This window comes from Nansenia antarctica, assembly GCF_963989245.1.
Source record: "Nansenia antarctica genome assembly, chromosome: 8".
Taxonomy (NCBI): Eukaryota; Metazoa; Chordata; class Actinopteri; order Argentiniformes; family Microstomatidae; genus Nansenia; species Nansenia antarctica.
The window spans coordinates 49,565,187-49,586,997 of record NC_137678.1 but is presented as its reverse complement, the minus strand read 5'-3'; the positions used below and the strand labels follow the sequence as shown (position 1 = coordinate 49,586,997).

Here is a 21,811-nt window from a genome sequence, read left to right as displayed (position 1 = left end):
TTTTATTTGTATAGAATATAAATAAATATACAATAAATAATGCATAATAAGAAGTAAAAATGTGTGTTGAATTCCAAAAAACCCTAATATATGCTGTTCACTCTTTCTAAAAAATGTACAACCTGAGTCTCCAATTATTACCTTACAAAGACAAGAGATAGAGAGAGTAGCGTGTATAAATATTTTGGGGTTTTAAAATATTTATTTTAGTCCTCATGTAGATAACTTGGAATGTCAGATCTGAATTTGGTAAAACTGCATTCTGTTACAATGCTCCATCAATGTGGAATGTACATCAGAAAAAGTTGAAACTTAACATGTTCATCCCACTCTCTGACTTTAAACTGTGTGTTACAGAGACTTTGAATCATACATGCAAATGTACTTAGGTTATCTTTTATAGGCTGTATCTGCTCACTGTTTCTGTTGTTATTTTCTGTTGTATATTTATATATTGCTTTTCTTGGCCAGGGCTCATTTGAAAAAGAGGCTACTGTCTCAATATACCCTGGTTAAATAAAGGATTATTATTATTATTAATTTCCCTGCGCTTTTTTGTTGTGAAGTACACAACAGTTGTTAGGACATGCAAATGACAGTGTCAATTTGAGCAGTGCCATTTTCGTATGGACCTGTTATATCTATGTGAAATACAAATAAGACATTTATTGTTTTCCTAAATAATAAATCAATTATAATTAGTTTCATAATATAGGGAATTATTGTAAGCACCGAAATACACATTTTGACCTGCTCCTACTTGATTTGGATATCAATGGGGTTAGATGTCAGTGGAGTCCTTGTTGACAGGACGAAAGGGAAATATCGAGGATAACATTTAAATACAAGGACAGAGCCGCATTCAGAGTATGATGGACTTCGGAGAAGTTAACGCCGCGACAAAGCCTCCAATAGGGTAAGTACGAGAAATCTCCCTGAATGCAATGTTGTTCACGAGTAATAACTACTCAAACAATTCAGTAATGATCATGTTTTATTTGATCCGCGAATATGATTCGATAATAATCATGATGAATGAACGCAGATTATGTAAACATTACCTCTATGTTTATATAAAGATAAAGAGACATGGAAAATGCCTTATTGTCACCTGTCAAATGACAATGTAAAATGTGTCATGAATTGTGTGCGTCTATTGAAAGTAGCCTTGCATTCTCACTTTTTTATGGAGCTGTCACTTCAAAAGCTGGAGCCTACTGTAGCCTACTGTATTGACAGGGAGAGAATTCCAGTGGAGTTGAATTCTATGGAAAAGACTTGCATGACCCCCGATGGGGAAACAACGGTGGGCCACTCCACAAAAGTAGCTTTTGTGCAGGGCCAGTAGCTGAATTTCTACTGTCTCTGTAGTTCTTTTGTCACCTCAATTGTGGACTCAATATGCTGCTGCTCCTTCCAGTTTACTGTCTCTGGCAACTGGAAATGTCAGCTGTACAACTTAGTGGTAGTGAGATACACTGTTGTTGTACTGTACAGTGTTTCAGCACTTTCAAACTATTGACAGTCATGATAGTTTGCATTACAATGTGTCTTGTTGATGTGAATTGGAGGCTATCAATGTATCTTTCTTCCACATTGTCCTCTGGTAATATTATGATCTACAGAAATCAAAACGTGAAAACGTCTCCCCAACGTGACATAGTGGTATTATTCTCTCTTCCTGGTGCCATTGTTGAACATGTGGAATTGGTTTGGAAGTCCATGTGCCGTTATTACAATGAACAAAATCCTTTGTATTTTACACCAAGGCCATGCATCTCCTCCCTGAAGGCTTTTAATCACACCCTATGACATGCAGAAAGCACATGATGAATCAGGGTTATTTAAAGACAGCAGTTGCTGAACATTCTCTCTGCTATCTGCCTGTCCAACAGGAGCCCAACGCTACCATTTACTGTAGGTATCATTTCCTTGGTAAATCCACACTTCTAGCCTCTCCTAGCCTTTATCATGCTAGCCTATATTGTTCACTTTAGTGCCTTCTGGCAATGGAACGCTCCAAAGCACCAGTTCGGGACATTTCTGCCCTGAAATTACTATGACAACAACTGCTATTGTCATGGGTGTTTCTTTTGTTAATAAGTCTGCGTCATCGCAGAGGGAGTAGTAATATGTCATGAATTTCTGTCCAGCAAAGGCATAGATAATTGGATTCAAGCAGCAGTGTGTAAATGCTATCACTTCTGTCCACTGCATAGCCAGATCTATCTTTTGTAATACCATACAGTCAGTGAAATACAACTGATATTGCAGATAACGTAGAAAAATGACAACATTGTATTGGGCCCAGAAGCAGAAAAAGACAGCTACTATAACCAATATCAGTTTGATGACCCTATGCTTCTTTGTGCTTTTGATATTCACTAAAGTCGAAATGATCCTGGAATAGCAAATCACCATGACGCAAAGCGGGAATAGGAGGCCCAAGACATTCATTTCCAAATACACAAACTCTCTCCACAAGGTATCAACAGGATACTCTTGTTTACATGTAAACCCAGATCCATTTTCCCCTTCATCGGTCAGTGTGAAGACGATTGTGGGAAGAGCGGCACCCATGCTGAGGGCCCACACAATCATAGACAGAGCTATCCCACATCGGACTGACCTGTGCCTGGCCATGGTATGAGTATGAATTATGACCACATAGCGGTCCAAAGTCATGATCACCATGAAGAAGATGCTGCCATAGAAACCCAGGACATACAATCCTGTCACCAGCCGGCACATGAAGTCCCCAAAGACCCATTCTGCTGTGGCGGCATAGTGAGACAAGAAAGGCAGAGAGATGACAAACAGAAGGTCTGACATGGACAGGTTGAAGAGGCATATGTCTGTCATGTTGCTCTTGTGGCGGTACTTCACCAGGACACACACCACCAGGCCATTACCGATGAACCCGATGATGAAGACCAAGCTGTAAAGAGTGGGGAGGAACACCCGTCCAAACTTCTTCACGTTACCATTGTTGCATAGTTGGCCTGCTTGGCCATCAAGCGTATCTTCATTATAGTAGTCCTCATAATTATATGTTGTACTCTCTTCAGAAAGTAAAAATAGTTGTATTATTTTTGTTTAGCCTTACAGGTGCATCTCAAAAAATGGGAATATTGTGGAAAAGTTCATTATTTTCCGTAATTTAATTCAAAAATTGAAACTTTTATATATTCTAGAATCTAGAATCTAGATTCATTACACATGAAGTGAAATATTTACTTTTTTGTTTTAACGTTGACGATTATGGCTAACAGCTCATGAAAATCCAATATCTCAAAATATTCGAATATTACATAAGACAAAAAAAGGATTTATAAAATATAAATCCTGACCTGAAAAGTATGTTAATTTATGCACTCTATACTTGGTCTGGGCATCTTTTGCACAAAATACTGCATCAATGCGGCGTGGCATGGAGGCAATCAGCCTGTGGCTTCCCTTACACATCAGCAGTGCCACAGGCTGATTGCCTCCATGCCACGCCGCATAGATGCAGTAATTTGTGCAAAAGGAGCCCAGACCAAGTATTGAGTGCATACATTAAAGATACTTTTCAGAAGGTCAACATTTCTGTATTATAAATCTATAAATCTTTTTTTGATTGGTTTTATGTAATAATATTATTCTAATATTTTGAGATACTGGATTTTTGACTTTCATGAGCTGTAAGCCGTAATCATCAACATTAAAACAAAAAAGGCTTGAAATATTTCATTTCATGTGTAATGAATCTAGAATATATTAAAGTTTCACTTTTTTTGTTAAATTACAGAAACTAATGAACTTTTCCATGATATTCAATTGGTTTGAGATGCACCTGTATTAAGTCATCTTTGTGTCCCTGGATCAATACTAGATGTATTTTACTAGCAAGTCAGCACAATAAATAAGTCATAAAGATTACTGGGCTGCTCTGACACCTACAGGTGTATGCAATATTTCTGCCTTCAGACATGAAAACAAGTCCTCACAAGTTAAGTATTAAAATCAGAATTGAAATTAAAAGGCTATACTTATACTACTCCATACATACAATAATGCATTGTTGTTCATCTTTCTACAGTATCATATCATTTGGACATGACTTGTTAAATCTATTCATAAATCAATATGTGTTTCTCTTAAGAGAAGAAGAATAGTAAAAGATTAAATTATAGCCTAATAAGGATATATTTTAGAATTTAGTGTAGGTTTCCTCTTCTCCTGTTTTGTATCAGAATATGTACTCACCTGACATAGACATGATCAGTAATCAGTGGCTCTTTGGTGTTGTCTTTCTTAATGTAAGAATCGTCAACCCGGTTGTTGGATTTTGATTGGCTTAGGGGTGGAAAAAGTTTTATGTCTTTGTCTGCAACAAACCGAAAAACCTCAAACATTTCCTGTTTGGGGATTTCTTTTTTCTTTTAGGAAATATCCCGCTGAGACCGTACTGAAACATATGCACTGACTGCAATGTAAGTCGCGTTGGATAAAAGCGTCAGTTAGATGGCATTTATTATCATTATTATTATTATTATTATTATTGTTATTATTATTATTATTATTGTTGTTGTTGTTGTTGTTGTTGTTACGAATGAACTACCTTCTGAGTATTACTATACTGTCGCTGCAACTTCCTGTACTCACAGTAGGAGGTACTGTGAAATGATCATAAAAGTCACATTTCATACACATTTTCTCTAGACTCACGTGTTTCCCTCCACTACTGTATATATCCTGAAATGGTCATAGATATTAATCTCTCAGACAGCATCAATAGAGTTTGCACATGTAGCAATATTGTATTCATTCATGTGTTCCCTGTTTAAGTTTAATGAAGCAGCAGCTATGCCTGGGGTCCACAACACACATGACCCAGTCCAGAACATTACTTTACATTTACATTTACATTTTTGGCATTTAGCAGACGCCTTATTCCAAAGCGATTTACAATCAATACATTTGAATACTAAGCATGTGAATCAGCAATCCACCATTCGTTGCAGGAAGAGTAATCTAGCTCGGGCCCGGGGCCACTGATAGAAGAAAACACCTTCTCCCTATCGTCTTCTACTAAAAAAAAAATATATAATCTGGAGAAACTGAGAAACAGTACAAGGGGGGCAATAGAAGTTCTTAGGGACACAGTAGAGGGGAAAGCGGGTGTCTTTAGGAGACGTAGTGGTGAGGGTCAGAAGATGTCTCAGGAGGAGCAGTTAAGATGTAACCTGAAGAGATGGGTCTTCAGTCTACGACGGAAGATGGGTAGTGACTCAGCCGTTCTGACGGCCGTGGGGAGCTCATTCCACTAGCGGGGAGCCAGTGTTGTGAAGAGACGTGATCGGGCAGCCCGACTGCTGTGTAGAGGAGGTGGGGCCAGTCGGCCAGCCGAGGTGGAGGAGCGGAGTGAGCGGGCAGGGGTTTGGGGGGTTACCATTTCCTTCAGGTAGGCAGGGGCTGTCCCTTTAGCTGCCTGGTATGCAAGCACCAGGGTCTTGAATCTGATGCGAGCTGCTATCGGGAGCCAGTGCAGGGTGCGAAGGAGAGGGGTGACATGCGAGTATTTGGGGAGGTTGAATACCAGCCGGGCAGCAGCATTCTGGATGAGCTGCAGAGGTCTAATGGCTGAAGCGGGGAGCCCAGCCAGGAGTACATTGCAGTAATCCAGGCGGGAGATGACCAGTGCCTGGGTCAAGAGTTGCGCTGCCTCTCTGGTAAGGAATGGTCGTATCCTTCTGATGTTGTAGAGGAAGAATCTGCAGGAGCGAGCCGTTGCTGCAATGTTCTCCGCACAGGATAGTCGGTTATCCAGGATCACTCCAAGGTTCTTGGCTGTCAGGGAGGGCGTTACAGTAGAGTTCTCCACTGTGATGGAGAAGTCTTGGAGAGGGCAGGCTTTCCCGGGGATGAAGAGGAGCTCGGTCTTGTTAAGATTGAGCTTGAGATGGTGGTCAGCCATCCAAGTTGAAATGTCAGCGAGACATGCTGAGATACGGGTTGCCACGTGTACATCAGACGGGGGGAAGGACAGGAAGAGTTGAGTGTCGTCTGCGTAGCTGTGGTAGGAGAGCCCATGTGAAGAGATTACCGAGCCAAGAGACTTGGTGTAGAGGGAGAAAAGTAGGGGCCCTAGGACAGAACCCTGGGGTACTGTATTAAAGCTACATATTAAAGAGCTGTAATTCCTAAACCCTTCCTTCAATTTGGATGTGAATACCCTTACCCTAAAGCTGAGAGTCTGCACTTTAAGCCCATATTCATTATCTAACTAGCTTGAAGATGTTTTGGTAAACAGTTAAAATAACACAAATTCTGTCTGTGTCCAAATATGGACCTAACTGTATATACTCTCGCTTGTACAACTACATAAACTGGGCTAGTATCATCATAGCCAGGCTACTAGCAATTCCTATCTATTAGCCCAGCTAGCCAGAGGCCCAAATCCATAAATTCCATCCCTGAATATGCTTAGAGCTATTAATCTGGAATCTACAGTTGTCAGTAGTGATGTGAAAGCTTGCTCTATTGTGGTGAAATACTTGAGATTTATTCTATGAGATATGTTTAGCATGTGAAGTGTCATTTACTTAGAGATACAGAAAAGGATTTGGAATAACCAATTTCATAAATTGAAAGAGTCACAGCGAGAATCAATTGTAACCATATACAAAAAAAGTGATGTCCAATTTGCTTAGCACTCATCTGGGCTCACTATTCCTTTAAATGAAGTTCAATTGAACGCCACACCCACTGCACTGGATTGTTGAGGTTATGAATGCCACGCCTACTGCAGCATTAAGGGCAGGTGACTGCCCTATATAATCAGCATAATTTACTCCGAAGGCATTGTGTTCAAGGTGAGTACGGTAAGCTAGAATGTCTGTGTTGTGCTGTAGAGTAATAAAAGCAAGTAGGCCATGCTGCTGTCACTAACACAACTGAATTACTCTTAAAAATAGTTGACCTCATGTGATTTGTGTGACATATTTGTTTCAGGGTGTTGTTTAGCAAACATTCATTTCAAAGAAGAACGTCCATTGCCAACTGCTGAACGATGGTAAGTATACCTCCTTGAACTGATTAAGTTGTTTGAAATGTAAGGTGCATTTCTTTCTGAAGTTCTGCTTGCAAACTAACACAGTATTTGGATCCTCAATTAATTCAGTTTGACATGTTGAGCCCCACCATTCCTATCACAGTAATCCTGTTGGTACACAATTTAGATAAATGGTAGCTGGTACAGAATGACAACGATTTGACTTGTTAGTCTAAGATTAAGTGTTTTTCTTAACAGAGGGAGTGCATCTCTGTACACATCGGCCAAGCAGGTGTCCAAATGGGCAATGCATGCTGGGAGTTGTATTGCCTGGAACATGGTATCCAGCCAGATGGGACAGTCCATGCAGGCTCTGGTGCTGTTTCATTGGCTGACTCATCATTTGGAACCTTCTTCAATGAGACTGGGAGTGGGAAATATGTTCCCAGGTCTGTTTTTGTTGATCTGGAGCCTACAGTTGTTGGTAAGGATTTGCAATCTTGCCCTACACTGGTAGATGGTTCATAGAACTGAAATGACACTGCATTACATGTAGTCTGTGTTTGTAGCATGTGAGGCCTAACTTCTCTTGTGTGGTACTCCAATGACTAGTTGCCTTGATTTATTTTCTACATACATTTCATTGTGACTGCTTTTCTAGATGAGATCCGGAATGGACCCTACCGTCAGCTATATCACCCTGAACAGCTCATCAATGGCAAGGAGGATGCTGCCAACAACTACGCCCGTGGCCATTACACCATCGGCAAGGAAATTGTGGACTCTGTGTTGGACAGAATGCGTAAAATGGTATGGCTCTACAAAAGTAATGTGGTACATGTATCATTATTGCTAATCCATCTTCTTTAGCCATTTCTTTGGCGTCTCTGCAAGGAAGTAAGCCTCTGTTGAATTGGGTGTGACTCTTGTTTTCAGTCTGACCAGTGCACCGGACTCCAAGGGTTCCTCATCTTCCGCAGCTTTGGCGGTGGGACGGGTTCTGGATTCGCTTCTCTGTTGATGGAGCGCCTGTCTGTGGACTATGGGAAGAAGTCCAAGCTGGAATTCTCAATCTATCCAGCTCCCCAGGTGTCCACAGCAGTGGTGGAGCCCTACAACTCCATCCTGACCACCCACACCACCCTGGAGCACTCTGACTGTGCCTTCATGGTGGACAATGAGGCCATCTTTGACATTTGCAAGCGTAACCTTGGAGTGGACCGGCCCTCTTATGGAAACCTCAACCGCCTCATCGCCCAGATTGTCTCCTCAATCACCGCCTCCCTACGTTTTGACGGAGCGCTGAATGTAGACTTGACCGAATTCCAGACTAATCTGGTGCCTTATCCCCGTATCCACTTCCCCTTGGTAACTTATGCTCCCATCATCTCGTCAGAAAAGGCCTACCATGAGCAGCTATCTGTCCCTGAGATCACCAATGCCTGCTTTGAGCCAGACAACCAGATGGTGAAGTGCGACCCTAGGCGGGGCAAGTACATGGCATGATGCCTGCTGTACCGCGGTGACGTTGTGCCCAAGGATGTCAATGCCTCCATTGCTGCCATCAAGTACCGCCGCTCTATCCAGTTTGTGGACTGGTGCCCCACTGGGTTCAAGGTGGGCATCAACTACCAGCCGCCCACAGTGGTGCCAGGGGGAGACCTGGCCAAGGTGCAGAGGGCTGTGTGCATGCTGAGCAACACCACTGCCATAGCGGAGGCTTGGGCAAGACTGGACCATAAGTTTGACCTGATGTATGCCAAGAGGGCCTTCGTACACTGGTATGTGGGTGAGGGCATGGAGGAAGGGGAGTTCTCTGAGGCCAGAGAAGACATGGCTGCCCTGGAGAAGGACTATGAGGAGGTGGGGCTGGACTCTGGTGACTGCTGTGAAGATGATGAGGAAGAATATTAAACCCTGTCCAGTCTTCAGTGTTTATACTTGTTCTCAGCAATCCCTTGTCTAAACGTTTATTAATAAATCCAGAAGAATTTGCACTTCATTGGTTTGTTCATCCATTCAAAGCATACAAATGTTTGGTTGCATCTGTCCAAGTTTCCTATAAAAATAACAACAACTAAGCTATGCAGCAGGGCTTACTTAAGATTGTGTAGCTACTAGGTTTTGTGGATTGACATGTACTGTAGCACAAGACGGGTGTAGGTATTGACATGACTAGCATGACTGCAAGTAATCTAACCTTGTTGAGACACGGCTTTCTTTGTTTGGAAAGTCTGGCCAAGTCCTTCGCAGAAAGCAGCTACTAAGGGGTGGAGACACATTTTGAACAACTTATCTTGCATGAGTGACACTAAAGAAAACGGGTTTTCTATCCTTCAATAGCAGAACATCAGATGTGCTAGAAATGCACCATACATTATTTATAAAAATAATTCTGAGTGGGACAGTCCCACTCATGTTTTTCATTTTATTGGACAGATATAGTGACACAGGAAAGTAAGGAGAGGGCATGTCAGCAGGGCATGGGCGTTCGAACCCATGGCATATGTGCACTGTAGACTGCGGTACTAGGCCACTACCATATGTTTAAACAAAGATTGATCTGTTTTGTTCACTATATTTACCATAGTTCCGCAGTTGGGAATAGATGGGTTCTCTGTATTGGGGGGCTTAAACAGAACAGTTTGTCACAAAGTTTGACAAACGCAGATCAATGCAGTTATATTGGTAATGGTGGCATAGCCTGCTTACTTACATTGAAGAAACATGCGTAAATTATGTTGACTATATATTGCCCTCACTATTGCCGCCGCAAGGTTTGGCGCCTCCCCTATGACATGCAGTATACTGTGCATTGAGTCAATTGCCCTGACTTTGACATGCCATGCACAGGGATTGTCTGTCTGTAGGTCTACCCCTTATCTGTCAATCTACATCCTGTCTGTAGATCTACCCCGTGTCTTTCAATCTCACTCCATTTATGGTTATGGGGACATATCTGTAGGAACACGCCCCATTGCCGCTTGCGGTTATATTTATTATTATTATTATTATTATTATTGTTGTTGTTGTTGTTGTTGTTGTTGTTACGAATGAACTACCTTCTGAGTATTACTATACTGTTGCTGCAACTTCCTGTACTCACAGTAGGAGGTACTGTGAAATGATCATAAAAGTCACATGTCATACACATTTTCTCTAGTCTCACGTGTTTCCCTCCACTACTGTATATATCCTGAAATGGTCATAGGAAAATAATCTCTCAGACAGCATCAATAGAGTTTGCACATGTAGCAATATTGTATTCATTAATTTGTTCCCTGTTTAAGTTGAATGAAGCATCGACGATGCCTGGGGTCCACAACACACATGACCCAGTCCAGAACATTACTGACTGTATAGACCCAGTACAGAACATTACTGACTGTATAGACCCAGTACAGAACATTACTGACTGTATAGACCCAGTACAGAACATTACTGACTGTATAGACCCAGTACAGAACATTACTGACTGTATAGACAAGTGGACTCATTGACTTGTTTGTGCATGTGGGTGTGCAAAACAGATAATTTCCCCTTGGGGATGAATACAAGTATTATCTTCTTCTTCAGATATAACGCACTAATTGGCAGTGGTTTTACTCCATACTGTGAAGTGTGTGTGGTATGTGATGGATAGTAACAGAGTGACCTCTTGTGGTAAGAGATTAGTCCTATAACTTACTACTTTAAGTAACTTGACTTTTGAGTGATTACAGTAGTATGGCTGATGACTTGAATGCTGGAATGCATAGCAGTGCTTGAATTTGACTGAGATCATTCCAACAACTCATACTGTATGTATATATTATCATGCTTGTTTGTTCGTGTGTCTACAGTCTCTGGACTTACCACTGGATAATAGGACTGTTTCACAGGGCATCACGAAGCACTATTGTGAAAAATAAATAAATAAATAAAATAAAACTAAATAAAGCTGCTAGGAATGATGGCCACAACATGTGTATGGTAAACTGCAGTGGCGGCTGGTGGGGCACAGGTTATGGGGGCATGCTCCACGGGGAAGAATATCAACTGCTAGCATGAGAATATATACAGTATATAACTTGTATTAAAGGGCAAACTGCAAACACAACAAAAATATAATGTACAACAACTGACAAATCAACTGGAATAGTCTTTGTTAGCAGAGTAGACCTAATGTTAACAGAATGGACTTAAACCCTTTGTCTATCTGTGCAGCGGTAAGGTGAATAATTCTAGCAGCTCAAATGGATTGTACTGTCCAGACAGTTGTCTTGTTTAGCCATTCAACTAGGCATTATTTATTCAATGGAGAAAGACATGGAACACAATGCAATTGTGATAATAAATGTGTTCTTTGTTACTTTCAAACCCTGTGTCCCTCCCCAGTTACACTACTTGAACATGAATTTTGCCCTTCGTTCCTTCAGGCCTGCACATCTCTCAATGACTTTCTGGTTAAAGTCTGTCATTTCAATCACCAGTGTCTTCTCCATTGACATCATGGCCAATGCATTCAGCCTGTCCTCTGTCATGGTGTTCCGGAGAAAGGTTTTGATCCTTTTCAAGGTCGAGAAGCACCTCTCTGTCATGGGTGTGGTTATGAGGATCTTTAGGAGAGCGACAGTCTCTGCAAACACTTCAAGATTGTTCTCCATAAAAAGCTGGAAGAGGTCCACAGCACCACGACAGGCTCTGAACTCCTCCTTGCTGTAGAGGAGATTGAGCTCGGTCTTCAGCTGGCTTCCACTGAGCATTGGGTAGGCCTTCAAGGTGCTGTTCAGTGCATCCTCCGGAAAGGCCCCCTTGTACTCTTCAAACCTGTCCCCCTGCAGCAAGGTGGCACTGACCAGGTGGTTTGTGAAGGAGAAGCGCTCCTTGGCGTGTCCAAGTATGGTATCACAGACCTACAGAGAGAAGAAGAATACAAAAATAATAAATAATAATATCTACCCTGTTCTTTTTTCATGCTAGTGTTTTGGGAGTTCTAGCATTCTAGCGTTGAAAGGTTAACTATTGGCCAGCAGTTGCCCTCTTAACTTTTTATTTGGACTTGAATGGTGGTGTGTTGTTGGTCTCTGGCAGTTTGTTTTGTGGTTGGTTATGTGGTGTTTGTCGGTTACAGAACCCAGCAATGTGATCTCAATCCTGATCTCCTCTGAATTCTTGAAGATGGACACGTTAGTAAGTGTTGTGACGTGAGCTCAGTTGCCTTGTTATAAAGTGTTTTTAAGCCCCCAAGTTTTCTTTTGTAAGCAGGAGAGCAGGCCAAGCTAAACTGATTTAAAACATATTGTCAGTTAGAAGAATGTCAATAAAGCTTTGTTAATAAAGGGGGCGGCAGTGGCTCAGGCGGTAGAGCCGGCGTCTAATGATCGCAAGGTCTGCAGTCCGCCGGTTTGAACCACGGCTGGTTACATGTCGAGGTGTCCTTGAGCAAGGCACGGAACCCCCTAATTGCTCCAGGGTCGCTGTCTTTGGCCGACTAGAGCATAACATACCACATTCAAACAATTGACTGACAAGTTGATTGCATGGCAATAAAACTATTATTATTATTATTATTATTATTATTAATCTACTTTATGTTGGGTGCTGATGTGCTCAAAGAAACTCACATTAATCAGTCATTTAATGAAAAGTGGCCTTGTCCTAAAAAATAAAGAGGGAAAAGAAGGGGTCTGTAGACTAGGGCTGTTATTTAGTCTTAAATGCACATTTGAAGGTTCATTTCTTAAAATGTTTCATTATATTAGAAGATGTGCTGTGAAATGCTCATCACATCCTATGATCATATGGGAGGCACCATAATAAATAGCTAAACCCTCCTATTACTCAGGCTTTTAAACTGACTACAAAGTTCTTAGTGCAGTAAGGGTTTTTGATCAATTGACCCCTGTTTGTTTCCACCATTCTCAGGTAGAAGAGTGCATCCAATACTGCCACAAGCACATGACCGCTATTGTGGCCACCCCCTGGCTGCAACATGAACTGCATCAACAGTAGCCTGGCTGCTCGCATCGCAGACCTCTTCAACCACAATGAAGCCGACGACGTCAAGGACAAAAAAGACCAATTCAAAAGGTAGCCAAGAAAGAGACAGATAGAAGGCTACGTAACAAGAGGCCCCGGGGGGTAGTCCATCAACGTCACTAAAGGAAAATCCAGGCTTATTTTGAAAAGTCTCGCGAGACTCTCGTTATGCATTTTAAGGGAGAGTAGGGTGTCATTTGAGAGGGTGTCATATCTAAGCCAGACTTGTTGTATCGTCAAAGAAGTTGGAGAAACAGATCGGGTACCGATGTGTCGTTTAAAACAAGACAAAAGCAATCCCCGACATGACTTGTTTACAATGCTCATGTCTTTTCCCCACCTCCTTAGTAAACTGTTTCAAAATAAGATCCAGCGTCTTTTTGATCCTAACTATACGATAACCGCGATTCCCAGGGTAACGCATCGACTCTGACCAGGTGAGTTCAGAGCCAGAGGTGTGCGTTCATTGACACCGCACTGTTCTTGTCAACGTTGTATGACTGTCACTCTGCATCTCCCCTGTTACAGGTGTGGTCTGTGTCTAAAGCTGTTGACCAAAGACGTGGAGAGAAAGATCTCCTGCGTTCCGGGGAAAATTAACATCGACCCTCAGGGAGACATCACATATACACATACTACTAGGTACTGGACTAGCCACATTGTTCATGTATATGCTACATACATTTGACTTTATCAATCAAGAGGCTTAGAAGACCATATTCAAAGGTACTGTCTTCCATAATGTCCACAACTATGGTGCTAGTGAGAAAAAAGAAAGAAAAGAAAAAGTCCCCCAAAAGAAGGATCATTGGAGGTAGGCACATCCCTCCACAGGAGCATAAGCTTCAGAATGTTGGTCTTTTTGAACGTGTGGTACCCTCAAACTAAGGATGCCATGGTATAGTATCCAACTACACCAAAGTCAGAATCGCTAAAGCCCCGCTTCTATATTCTAGGCCTTTATTTACTTTCAGTGGCTGCAGGGAGAGGATTGTACAGCATTTTTATTACACCTGTCATAGCCATGTGTGTTAACAGGTTGTTGTTTTTTTATTTATCCTCAACACCAAAAACACAATCGCTCCCAAGGCAGAAGACCTGGGAGGTACATGAGTATGTGACCGGGCTGTACGAAGAGCTCAAGTCCTGGGTGTTGGTCTACTGGAGGATCTGGGGCACCGTCAACCACCTCACCTGCTCCCACTGCCAACAGGTGTTTGTGTGTGTGTGTGTGTGTGTGTGTGTGTGTGTGTGTGTGTGTGTGTGTGTGTGTGTGTGTGTGTGTGTGTGTGTGGAGCAGTGCATGGTCACAATGAATATGTGTGTATCATGTAATATACAGTGGAGTGCAAAAATGTGGCCACCCCTATTCAAAATGCCTTTTACAATGAATATCTAAGTGAAAAGAAGCAAACCTAACCTCTGAATGGTACAAGTTAAACATTACACATTTCATCACATTTTTAACTTTTTACAGTTTCAAAATAATAAAACAAGTAAAAAGGCCTTGTGCAAACGTTTGGGAACGCTATCAGCTAGTACTTTGTAACTCCTACTCGGGCAACTATTGCTAACTAAAGCTAACAGCTTGCAAACGATTCCTGTAGCCAGCTAAGAGTCTTTCAATTCTTTTTTGGGGAATTTTTCCCCATTCTTCCTAGCAGAACACCTCTAGCTCAGAAATATTCTTCGGCCTTCTTGCATGCACGGCATGTTTGAGATCTCTCCACAGATTTTCAATAATATTCAAGTCTGGGGACTGTGATGGCCTTTCCAAAACCTTCATCCGTCTTTCCTGGAGGTACTTCATGGTTGATTTTGAGGTATGCATCGGGTCATTGTCTTGCTGGAATACCCAACCTCTCTTCAACTTCAATTTCTGGACTGACCTTTGAATATTATCCTCTAGAATGTCTTGACATTTGGTGGAATCCATTCTTCCTTCCACCTGCACAATATTGCCTGTGCCCCCCAGTTGCTACACAATCCCAAAGCTTAATGGATCCACCTCCATGCTTAACAGTTGGCAAGGTGTTCTTCTCTACAAATGCTTCATTTTGGTTTTGGTTTTGTCAGTCCAAAGTACATTGTTCCAATAGGCTTCAGGTTTCTCAAGGTTTTCTTTTGCATACTTCAGACGTTTAATTTTGTGTTGATGTCGTAGGAAAGGCTTCTTTCTGGCAACTCTGCCATGTAGGTCTTTGTTGTTTAAGGTACGCTGTATTGTTGTCCTGTGAACAACTAGACCGGTGTCTGCTACTCTTTTTTGCATCATCCTTAGACAACTGTTTAGAGGAACCCATGGTTTTTAGCACCACTGCAATCGGGTACTTTAGAAGGCATGGAGTTACTTCAGAATATATAGTTCAACCCTGGAATTATATTCACCTCATAGAAGCTCTAACGAGTAAATCACCTTGGTCTGGGCCTTAGTAATCATCTTCTCAAAAGGTAACAAAGAATAATCCAAAAGGGTTCCCAAACATTTGCACATCATCATTTTAAAAACCTTGCTTTAAAATTTGCCAGAAATGTTTAACTTTGTAGCATTTAGTGTTCAGGTTTGCTTTCAATCACAAGATTAATCGTAACAGACATTTAAACCAGGGGTGCCCACATTTTTGCACCCCACTTTTGTATGTTCTACTGTATATTTTTGCATTTGTATGCATTAAGAGGTATTTAAAACGTCTATTTGTGTGTGTGTGTGTGTCTGGGTAGGTGTTTGTTTGTGCAGAGCTGTCCCAGTGTCGGTACCACCCTGAGGGTGTGATGTACCCAGGGATGGGGGCAGAGCAGGGCTGGCACGGGATGGGCGTCTACCCCTGCTGTAACCAGAGGGTCCTCCGCTTCGACCCAGCCGGTATACCCAAGGTGGGATTTTTCTTTACACACACACACACACACACACACACACACACACACATACAAGAAAGATGAAAGAAGGATAATTATATTTGTCCATTTACACAGAGGTAATGGAAATTAGTATTTTGCACACATTTTAATCATTTATTTCTGTCCACATAGAAACAAGTATACAGGGACACAAATACTGAAGGCACAGATGGGATGCATTCACAAACAGACATGGACAATGTCTTTCACATACAACAGGACAAGACTCACGGGTACAAGTAACACCGTCTCCGCCATATTTGGCGGCTGCCAATAATCGCAGAGACAGAGCAATACTTGCTGAGCCTTTTTGCTTCTCCCTTGGACATTCCCAGTAGACGTAGTCCTCTGACAACCAATCTGTGCACATGTCCTAGACTGCCAAATATAAAGACTAATAGCGTACACCTATAGCCTAGCTCTGAGATGGTGTCTACAAGCTGCTGGTATTTCATGACCTTAGTCATGAAGGCTTCCTCTAGGCTTATATCAAAGGTGCATGCTACCTCTAATACTCTAGTACTCACTATGTGGTCGCTCATCTTACAGCCCTACAGACACACACACACACACACACACACACGCACACACACACACACACACACACAGTTGTTGTGAATAGATAGCACACACATTCCACACAATGCATTTGTTACACACTGCATACCTTAGCCATTACATATTTTAAAAGATTGTGTGTATGTGTGTGTGTGTGTGTGTGTGTGTGTGTGTGTGTGTGGGTGTGTGTGTGTGTGTGTGTGTGTGTGTGTGTGTGTGTGTGTGTGTGTGTGTCTGTAGGGCTGTAAGATGAGGGACCACATAGTGAGTACGTCAGACAATGGAGACTGCGGGGACCACCAGGTGAACTCGGCCCAGACCAGACTGCTCAACGACCTCCTACTGCACAGAGACGCAGTTTGTGTTTCCAATACGCCACCATCAGAGGGGTGAGTATGTGTGTTTGTGTATGTTGTAAGAGTTGTCTCGTGTATATGTGGAGTATAGTGTGTGCTGATGTGTGTGTGTGTGTGTGTGTGTGTGTGTGTGTGTGTGTGTGTGTGTGTGTGTGTGTATGAATGATGAAAGGCCTGTCGAGTCTCCTCTCAGTGGGGAGCGGGTGCTGGACTGTGACATCCACCTGGAGCCTGGGCTACTGGGAGAGGGCAGCACTGTGAGTATCCCTCTCTCACTCACTCACTCACTCACTCACTCACTCACTCACTCTCTCTCAGAATCAGAATTCTTTTTATAACTATATTCGCACTATATAGGAAATTGACTTAAAGACACAGACAACAATATAATATATAATAATAATAATAAAAAACAACAACAATGTAATAAACAACACTATATAAGCAAACATAGTTTAAAAAAGACAATGACAGAAAGGGGCTCTCTCACTTTGTCTCTTATTTGCAGTTTTCCCTGTTGAAGAACTGGAGCCTACAACTGGTAGGGTCAAAGTTTTATTTTATTTTTTTCAAATCAAACATTATTTATATAGCACATTTCATACAGATGCTTTACAGGAAGAATAAATACAATACAATACAATTCTGTGCATTATGACTGTTCACTTCAAATGAAGTGTTCAAGCACACTGCAAATGGTTTTTAGAATAATGTATGCAGTGTTGGTGTAACTTTGATAAAACATAATTGAATAAAAATATGTAAATGACCCTAACCCCCCTATCCCCTAACCAACCATCAGAACCCCTAACTTACACTTTGCCCTTGGCAGAGGCAGCAGTCCCTTCTGTCTGAGGAGGAGTACACCACGGGGTCAGAGGTCACAGAGGATGAGGTCGGGGATGAGGAGGAAGTTTCCAAGAAGCAAGGTTATGGACTCATCCAGACCAGTAGCTTCTAGCAATTAATGTACCCCTTCAGTGTGCAGATCTGAAGGAATGGTGTCAAGAAAACAAAATGGTGTCAGTGCACTTTATCCCAACTTGAAGGCTAGGTGGAGCCAACACCATGTTGCTTTTACCTATCCACATATGTAATAATAATAATAATAATAATAATAATAATAATTCATTGTGTTTATATAGCGCTTTTCCGGGGCTCAAAGACACTGACAATATGGGAAAACACAGAAACAACAAGCAACAGATAACATGAGCACATAGAACACAGAATTAACGAACAGGGAACAATTAACACAGCAATGTCATGGGGGGGATGGAGGTGGCAGGGTTAGGGGAGATATGTGACACGTTCTAGTCTTTTGATTGGCAACCAATCAAATTGTTCAGACTTTTCTTATGTTTGCCTTATTCCAGCTGCTAAGAAGGCAAAGAAGTGGAGCAAACCTCTGAAGAAGCAGGTGTCCTCTCCCAATGTTCAGCGCAAAGAGAAGGCAGCAGAGAAAGTGAGCATCATTCTGTAGTGTACTTATGAGATGATTGTGCTTCCCTTGGATATAATAACTGCTGGGGTTTTTTAAATGCCTATTTCATTCTTACAGACACCTTCACGAGACAACACACCATTCACGTGAGTTCAGCTATACTGTATACTCTATTGTATAGTGTGCACAAAGATCTTGAGTCTGCATCTCTCATAACACCAATCTTATTTGGTGTCTGTCCATCTTGGTTATGATGCAGCTGCCTTTATACATTGGTTGGTCAACATTACAATTTACTCAATACATTTTGAAATGTTATTCATGAATAGAAAGTTGCTGTCATTATGCATGAGGATTCATTTCAGTTCGTTTTCAGTTCAATTCACTTTGTGTGCATTTTTTAAAAAATGTGTTAGAATGTGTCATATTTGAATTACTGAGGTAATTGGAACTGTGCATTTCCAGAGTGAGTGCCCAGAAGAGCAAATGGGACAGCTCTCGCTCTATGCGCTACAACCAAGATGCCCAAAGAGAAGAAGGTAATGTCGGTGTGGCGTGTGTGCTTGTGTGCGATACTGCAGTTGTTCTTAACTTTACTTTATGTTCACTATTTCGTTTTTATTGATTTAACTATTTTCTTCTCCCTATTTCTTCTTCTCTCTCTTTCACCTCCCATGTTCTCTTCTCTTCTCTCCCCCTCTCTGTCCCAGACCAGCGACGTATGGTGGATATTATTGGTCATCTCACTAAAATGAGATTTGGGGATCAGGAGCAAAGCAAGTCCAAGGACATAAAAGAGGTGTGTGGCGTGAGTGTCCACTCTTGATGACATCATCGCACCCTCTCTATACTAGATGTCTATGTCTCTATACTAGATGTCTATGTGGATTTTGTTTTACCTTTGCTGTCAAAAGCGGAACTGTAATCTACATGGCAAAGGAATGAACTGTTTTCTGTAGACTGTCTATTTTTTAATAGTCTAAATTGCTCCATGCAGAAATGTCAATACTTAGGAAATTTCCCCCCATGAGGTTGGTAAGACTGACGTTGGTTTGGTTTGAGACACTTGTGTTAGTGTAATCTGTGTTAGTGATGTATAATTTGTGGCTTTGTGAGCTGTGCTTGTATGAACTGTGGTCATGTTTGTGGTTAGGGTCATATCATGTGTGGTTGTGGTTGTTACAGCATGCGGGGGGAATCTACTCCAGACTGGAGGCTCAGTTCAAAAGCCCGTCCCAGGCCAGTGGCCGACAGGGAAGCTCTGAGAAGACCCTCAGGTACGACTTTGTTGGAGCCCAACCAATATTGGGTTTTTGAGTCTGATGCCACTATGAATTATAAATGCTGTAAATGCTGCTTTAACATTTAAACAGGGTCTTTTATTGAAGCGCATTTTTGAACTGTCTCTTGTTCCCATTCCACTCCGATGCTATTTGTTTAGTTTTAGGTTTGAAAATGTACCGATACATATGCCTGTAGAGGGCCAATATTGGTTAAGAATATTATTGAACCAAATACTACCTTGCAAAAGTATTCACCCCCTGTCCCATTTTCATATGGTGCCAAATTCATTTAAGATAAGAAAAAGAAAGTCAACTTATAGCATAAGTATTAACCTTATTTGCTGTCGCACCCCTATGACACAAAGGTATTCGTTTGCAAAATGTTGTTAACTATTATTCGTTCATGGAGAGATAGACTTGCATTTGAGCTAGGCTAATTGTAGGACTTCCACAACCAAGGGGTAAAAATGTGTCCAGTACACTGGGTATATCAGTGGGTAGAACACTTTTTATTTGAATTCCAGGCCTATAGCCAACACAATGTGAAAATTGTGCAAGTGGTGTGAATACTGTCAAGGCTGTATCTGCTCCATATACATGCATGTTACATACATGTATACATTCAGTCTTAAGTAACACTCAAAACATTACAGTATGTTTCTTTTCTTTCATATTTCCCCACTCTTTTACTGTGAATCTGTCTGTCTTTTTCCTCAGTCTCTCACCTTCATTTAATCTGATATTTTCTGTTCCTATTTCCTGTCTTCTCTTAGTGCAAAGACACGCAGTCAACCTCGGCCCACATAGATGACAGAAAGAGGAAACGTGTGAGAGAAATATGGAAGATGATTGTGGAGCGATAGAAAGAGGAAACGTGTGAGAGAAATATGGAAGATGATTGTGGAGCGATAGAAAGAGGAGGAAAAAGAAGATGAGGATCAATCGGGACAGATCCTCATGCATCATCAACTCTTTGAGAACGATTAACCCCAAATGGGGAACTTTGCAACAGCTACTGCCCTTCGCTGTCTCCTTGCTTGTTCTAAGCTATCGCCCCTGCAACTACTAAGGTCCTAGTTTGGTCAACTTAAGCCCAGGAGGCCTGTTTTCTTGATGGGGCTTTGTGGCCCACTGAGTCCAGTCAAGCCCTGCTCAGCCCAGTTCAACCTGACCCTGGTGTATTTGTATTGATCACCTTCTATCCCATTCGCTTTCGCTTTACTATATCGTCATGGCAATAGATTGGTGGCCACTAGCCCTTGTCTTGGTCTGCTGTATCCCAGCATTAGATCTCATTAAGTCAATCAAGGTCTTAGAGTTGAGTAATGTGTTTTAGTGCTGGACTAGAGTTAAAACCTTCCAACCCTATAGGTTGTCCAGGACCAGGATTGGAGACCACTGGAATAGCTAGATCAACCTGTATACCATAGAAACTCCTCCTAGGATGAGAAATTAGGAGCAATAAAATGTCTGATGCTATGTCTGTTAGCACCATGAACCACTGGGACCAAGATAACATGGATTAGTCTCTCTCTAACTGGTGGTCACAGTATACTTCAAGCACTGTCTATAAAGCCTCTCAATGAGCTATGGAGGAAATGCACATATAGCTGTGATTATGAAAGCATACAAGTCTTCAATTTCACAAAAATTCAGACGCAGAAAGACTTCAAATGTAAACTACGTTCCAAAATGTCCTTTTGTCCCCCTTCACCCCCCCCTCTATCCCCCCTTCAGCTAAAGCGCACCTTTCGTCCGAAGCTCATCGAGGGACCTTATAGACGGCGTTTTATGTATGTTTATACTATGACCATCAGACAGTAGGCTAGGATGAACTGTGCAGTCGAAAATAAAGTGACAAATGAAACAAAATTATGTATGGAATTGCATCTTTCTCTTGTGACTGTGTTCACTGTCAGTTCATTTGTTGAAGACCAGCTTTATTCAATTATACTACTTTCCAGTAGATGGCAGGATAGCTTCTGAGAAGGTACAGTGCGAGGTGTTCAGTAGGCCCATTAGATCATCTTTGCCTCACTAACCCCCACACCAAAGACACTAACCTAAGTTGGACTCATGATAACTTTGCTAAACACATTTGTTATGATATTCATATCTGTCTCTTTGGCTTGAGGCCTTGTACACGGATAAAGCAATGTATTCATCCAACCACAATAGACAAGGTATATCATCCAAGATCAGTCTCAATGTAATG

At 41.7% G+C, this 21,811-nt stretch overlaps 1 protein-coding gene and 2 pseudogenes across 3 annotated transcripts; 2 read left to right on the top strand and 1 right to left on the bottom strand.

Moving 5' to 3' along the window:
• Window positions 1-1,974: 1,974 nt before the first annotated feature.
• LOC308164366 (C-C chemokine receptor type 2-like) lies at window positions 1,975-4,261 on the bottom strand (the record flags this gene model as incomplete). The annotated part of the gene is made up of 2 exons (XM_080538470.1): window positions 1,975-3,002; window positions 4,249-4,261. 2 exons carry the CDS (start codon window positions 4,259-4,261, stop codon window positions 1,975-1,977), a joined length of 1,041 nt encoding a protein of 346 aa, XP_080394596.1.
• Window positions 4,262-7,171: 2,910 nt separating this feature from the next.
• LOC308164365 (tubulin alpha chain-like) lies at window positions 7,172-8,950 on the top strand (annotated as a pseudogene). Its single transcript has 4 exons — window positions 7,172-7,210; window positions 7,295-7,520; window positions 7,698-7,846; window positions 7,973-8,950. The product of its transcript is annotated as a tubulin alpha chain-like (transcript).
• Window positions 8,951-12,127: 3,177 nt separating this feature from the next.
• On the top strand, window positions 12,128-20,403 carry LOC308164364 (SANT and BTB domain regulator of class switch recombination-like; annotated as a pseudogene). Its single transcript has 16 exons — window positions 12,128-12,208; window positions 12,944-13,108; window positions 13,406-13,494; window positions 13,586-13,699; window positions 14,147-14,270; window positions 15,779-15,931; window positions 16,754-16,902; window positions 17,042-17,126; window positions 17,378-17,410; window positions 17,702-17,798; window positions 18,246-18,334; window positions 18,431-18,459; window positions 18,779-18,852; window positions 19,024-19,112; window positions 19,499-19,590; window positions 20,370-20,403. The product of its transcript is annotated as an SANT and BTB domain regulator of class switch recombination-like (transcript).
• The last annotated feature ends 1,408 nt before the right edge of the window (window positions 20,404-21,811 follow it).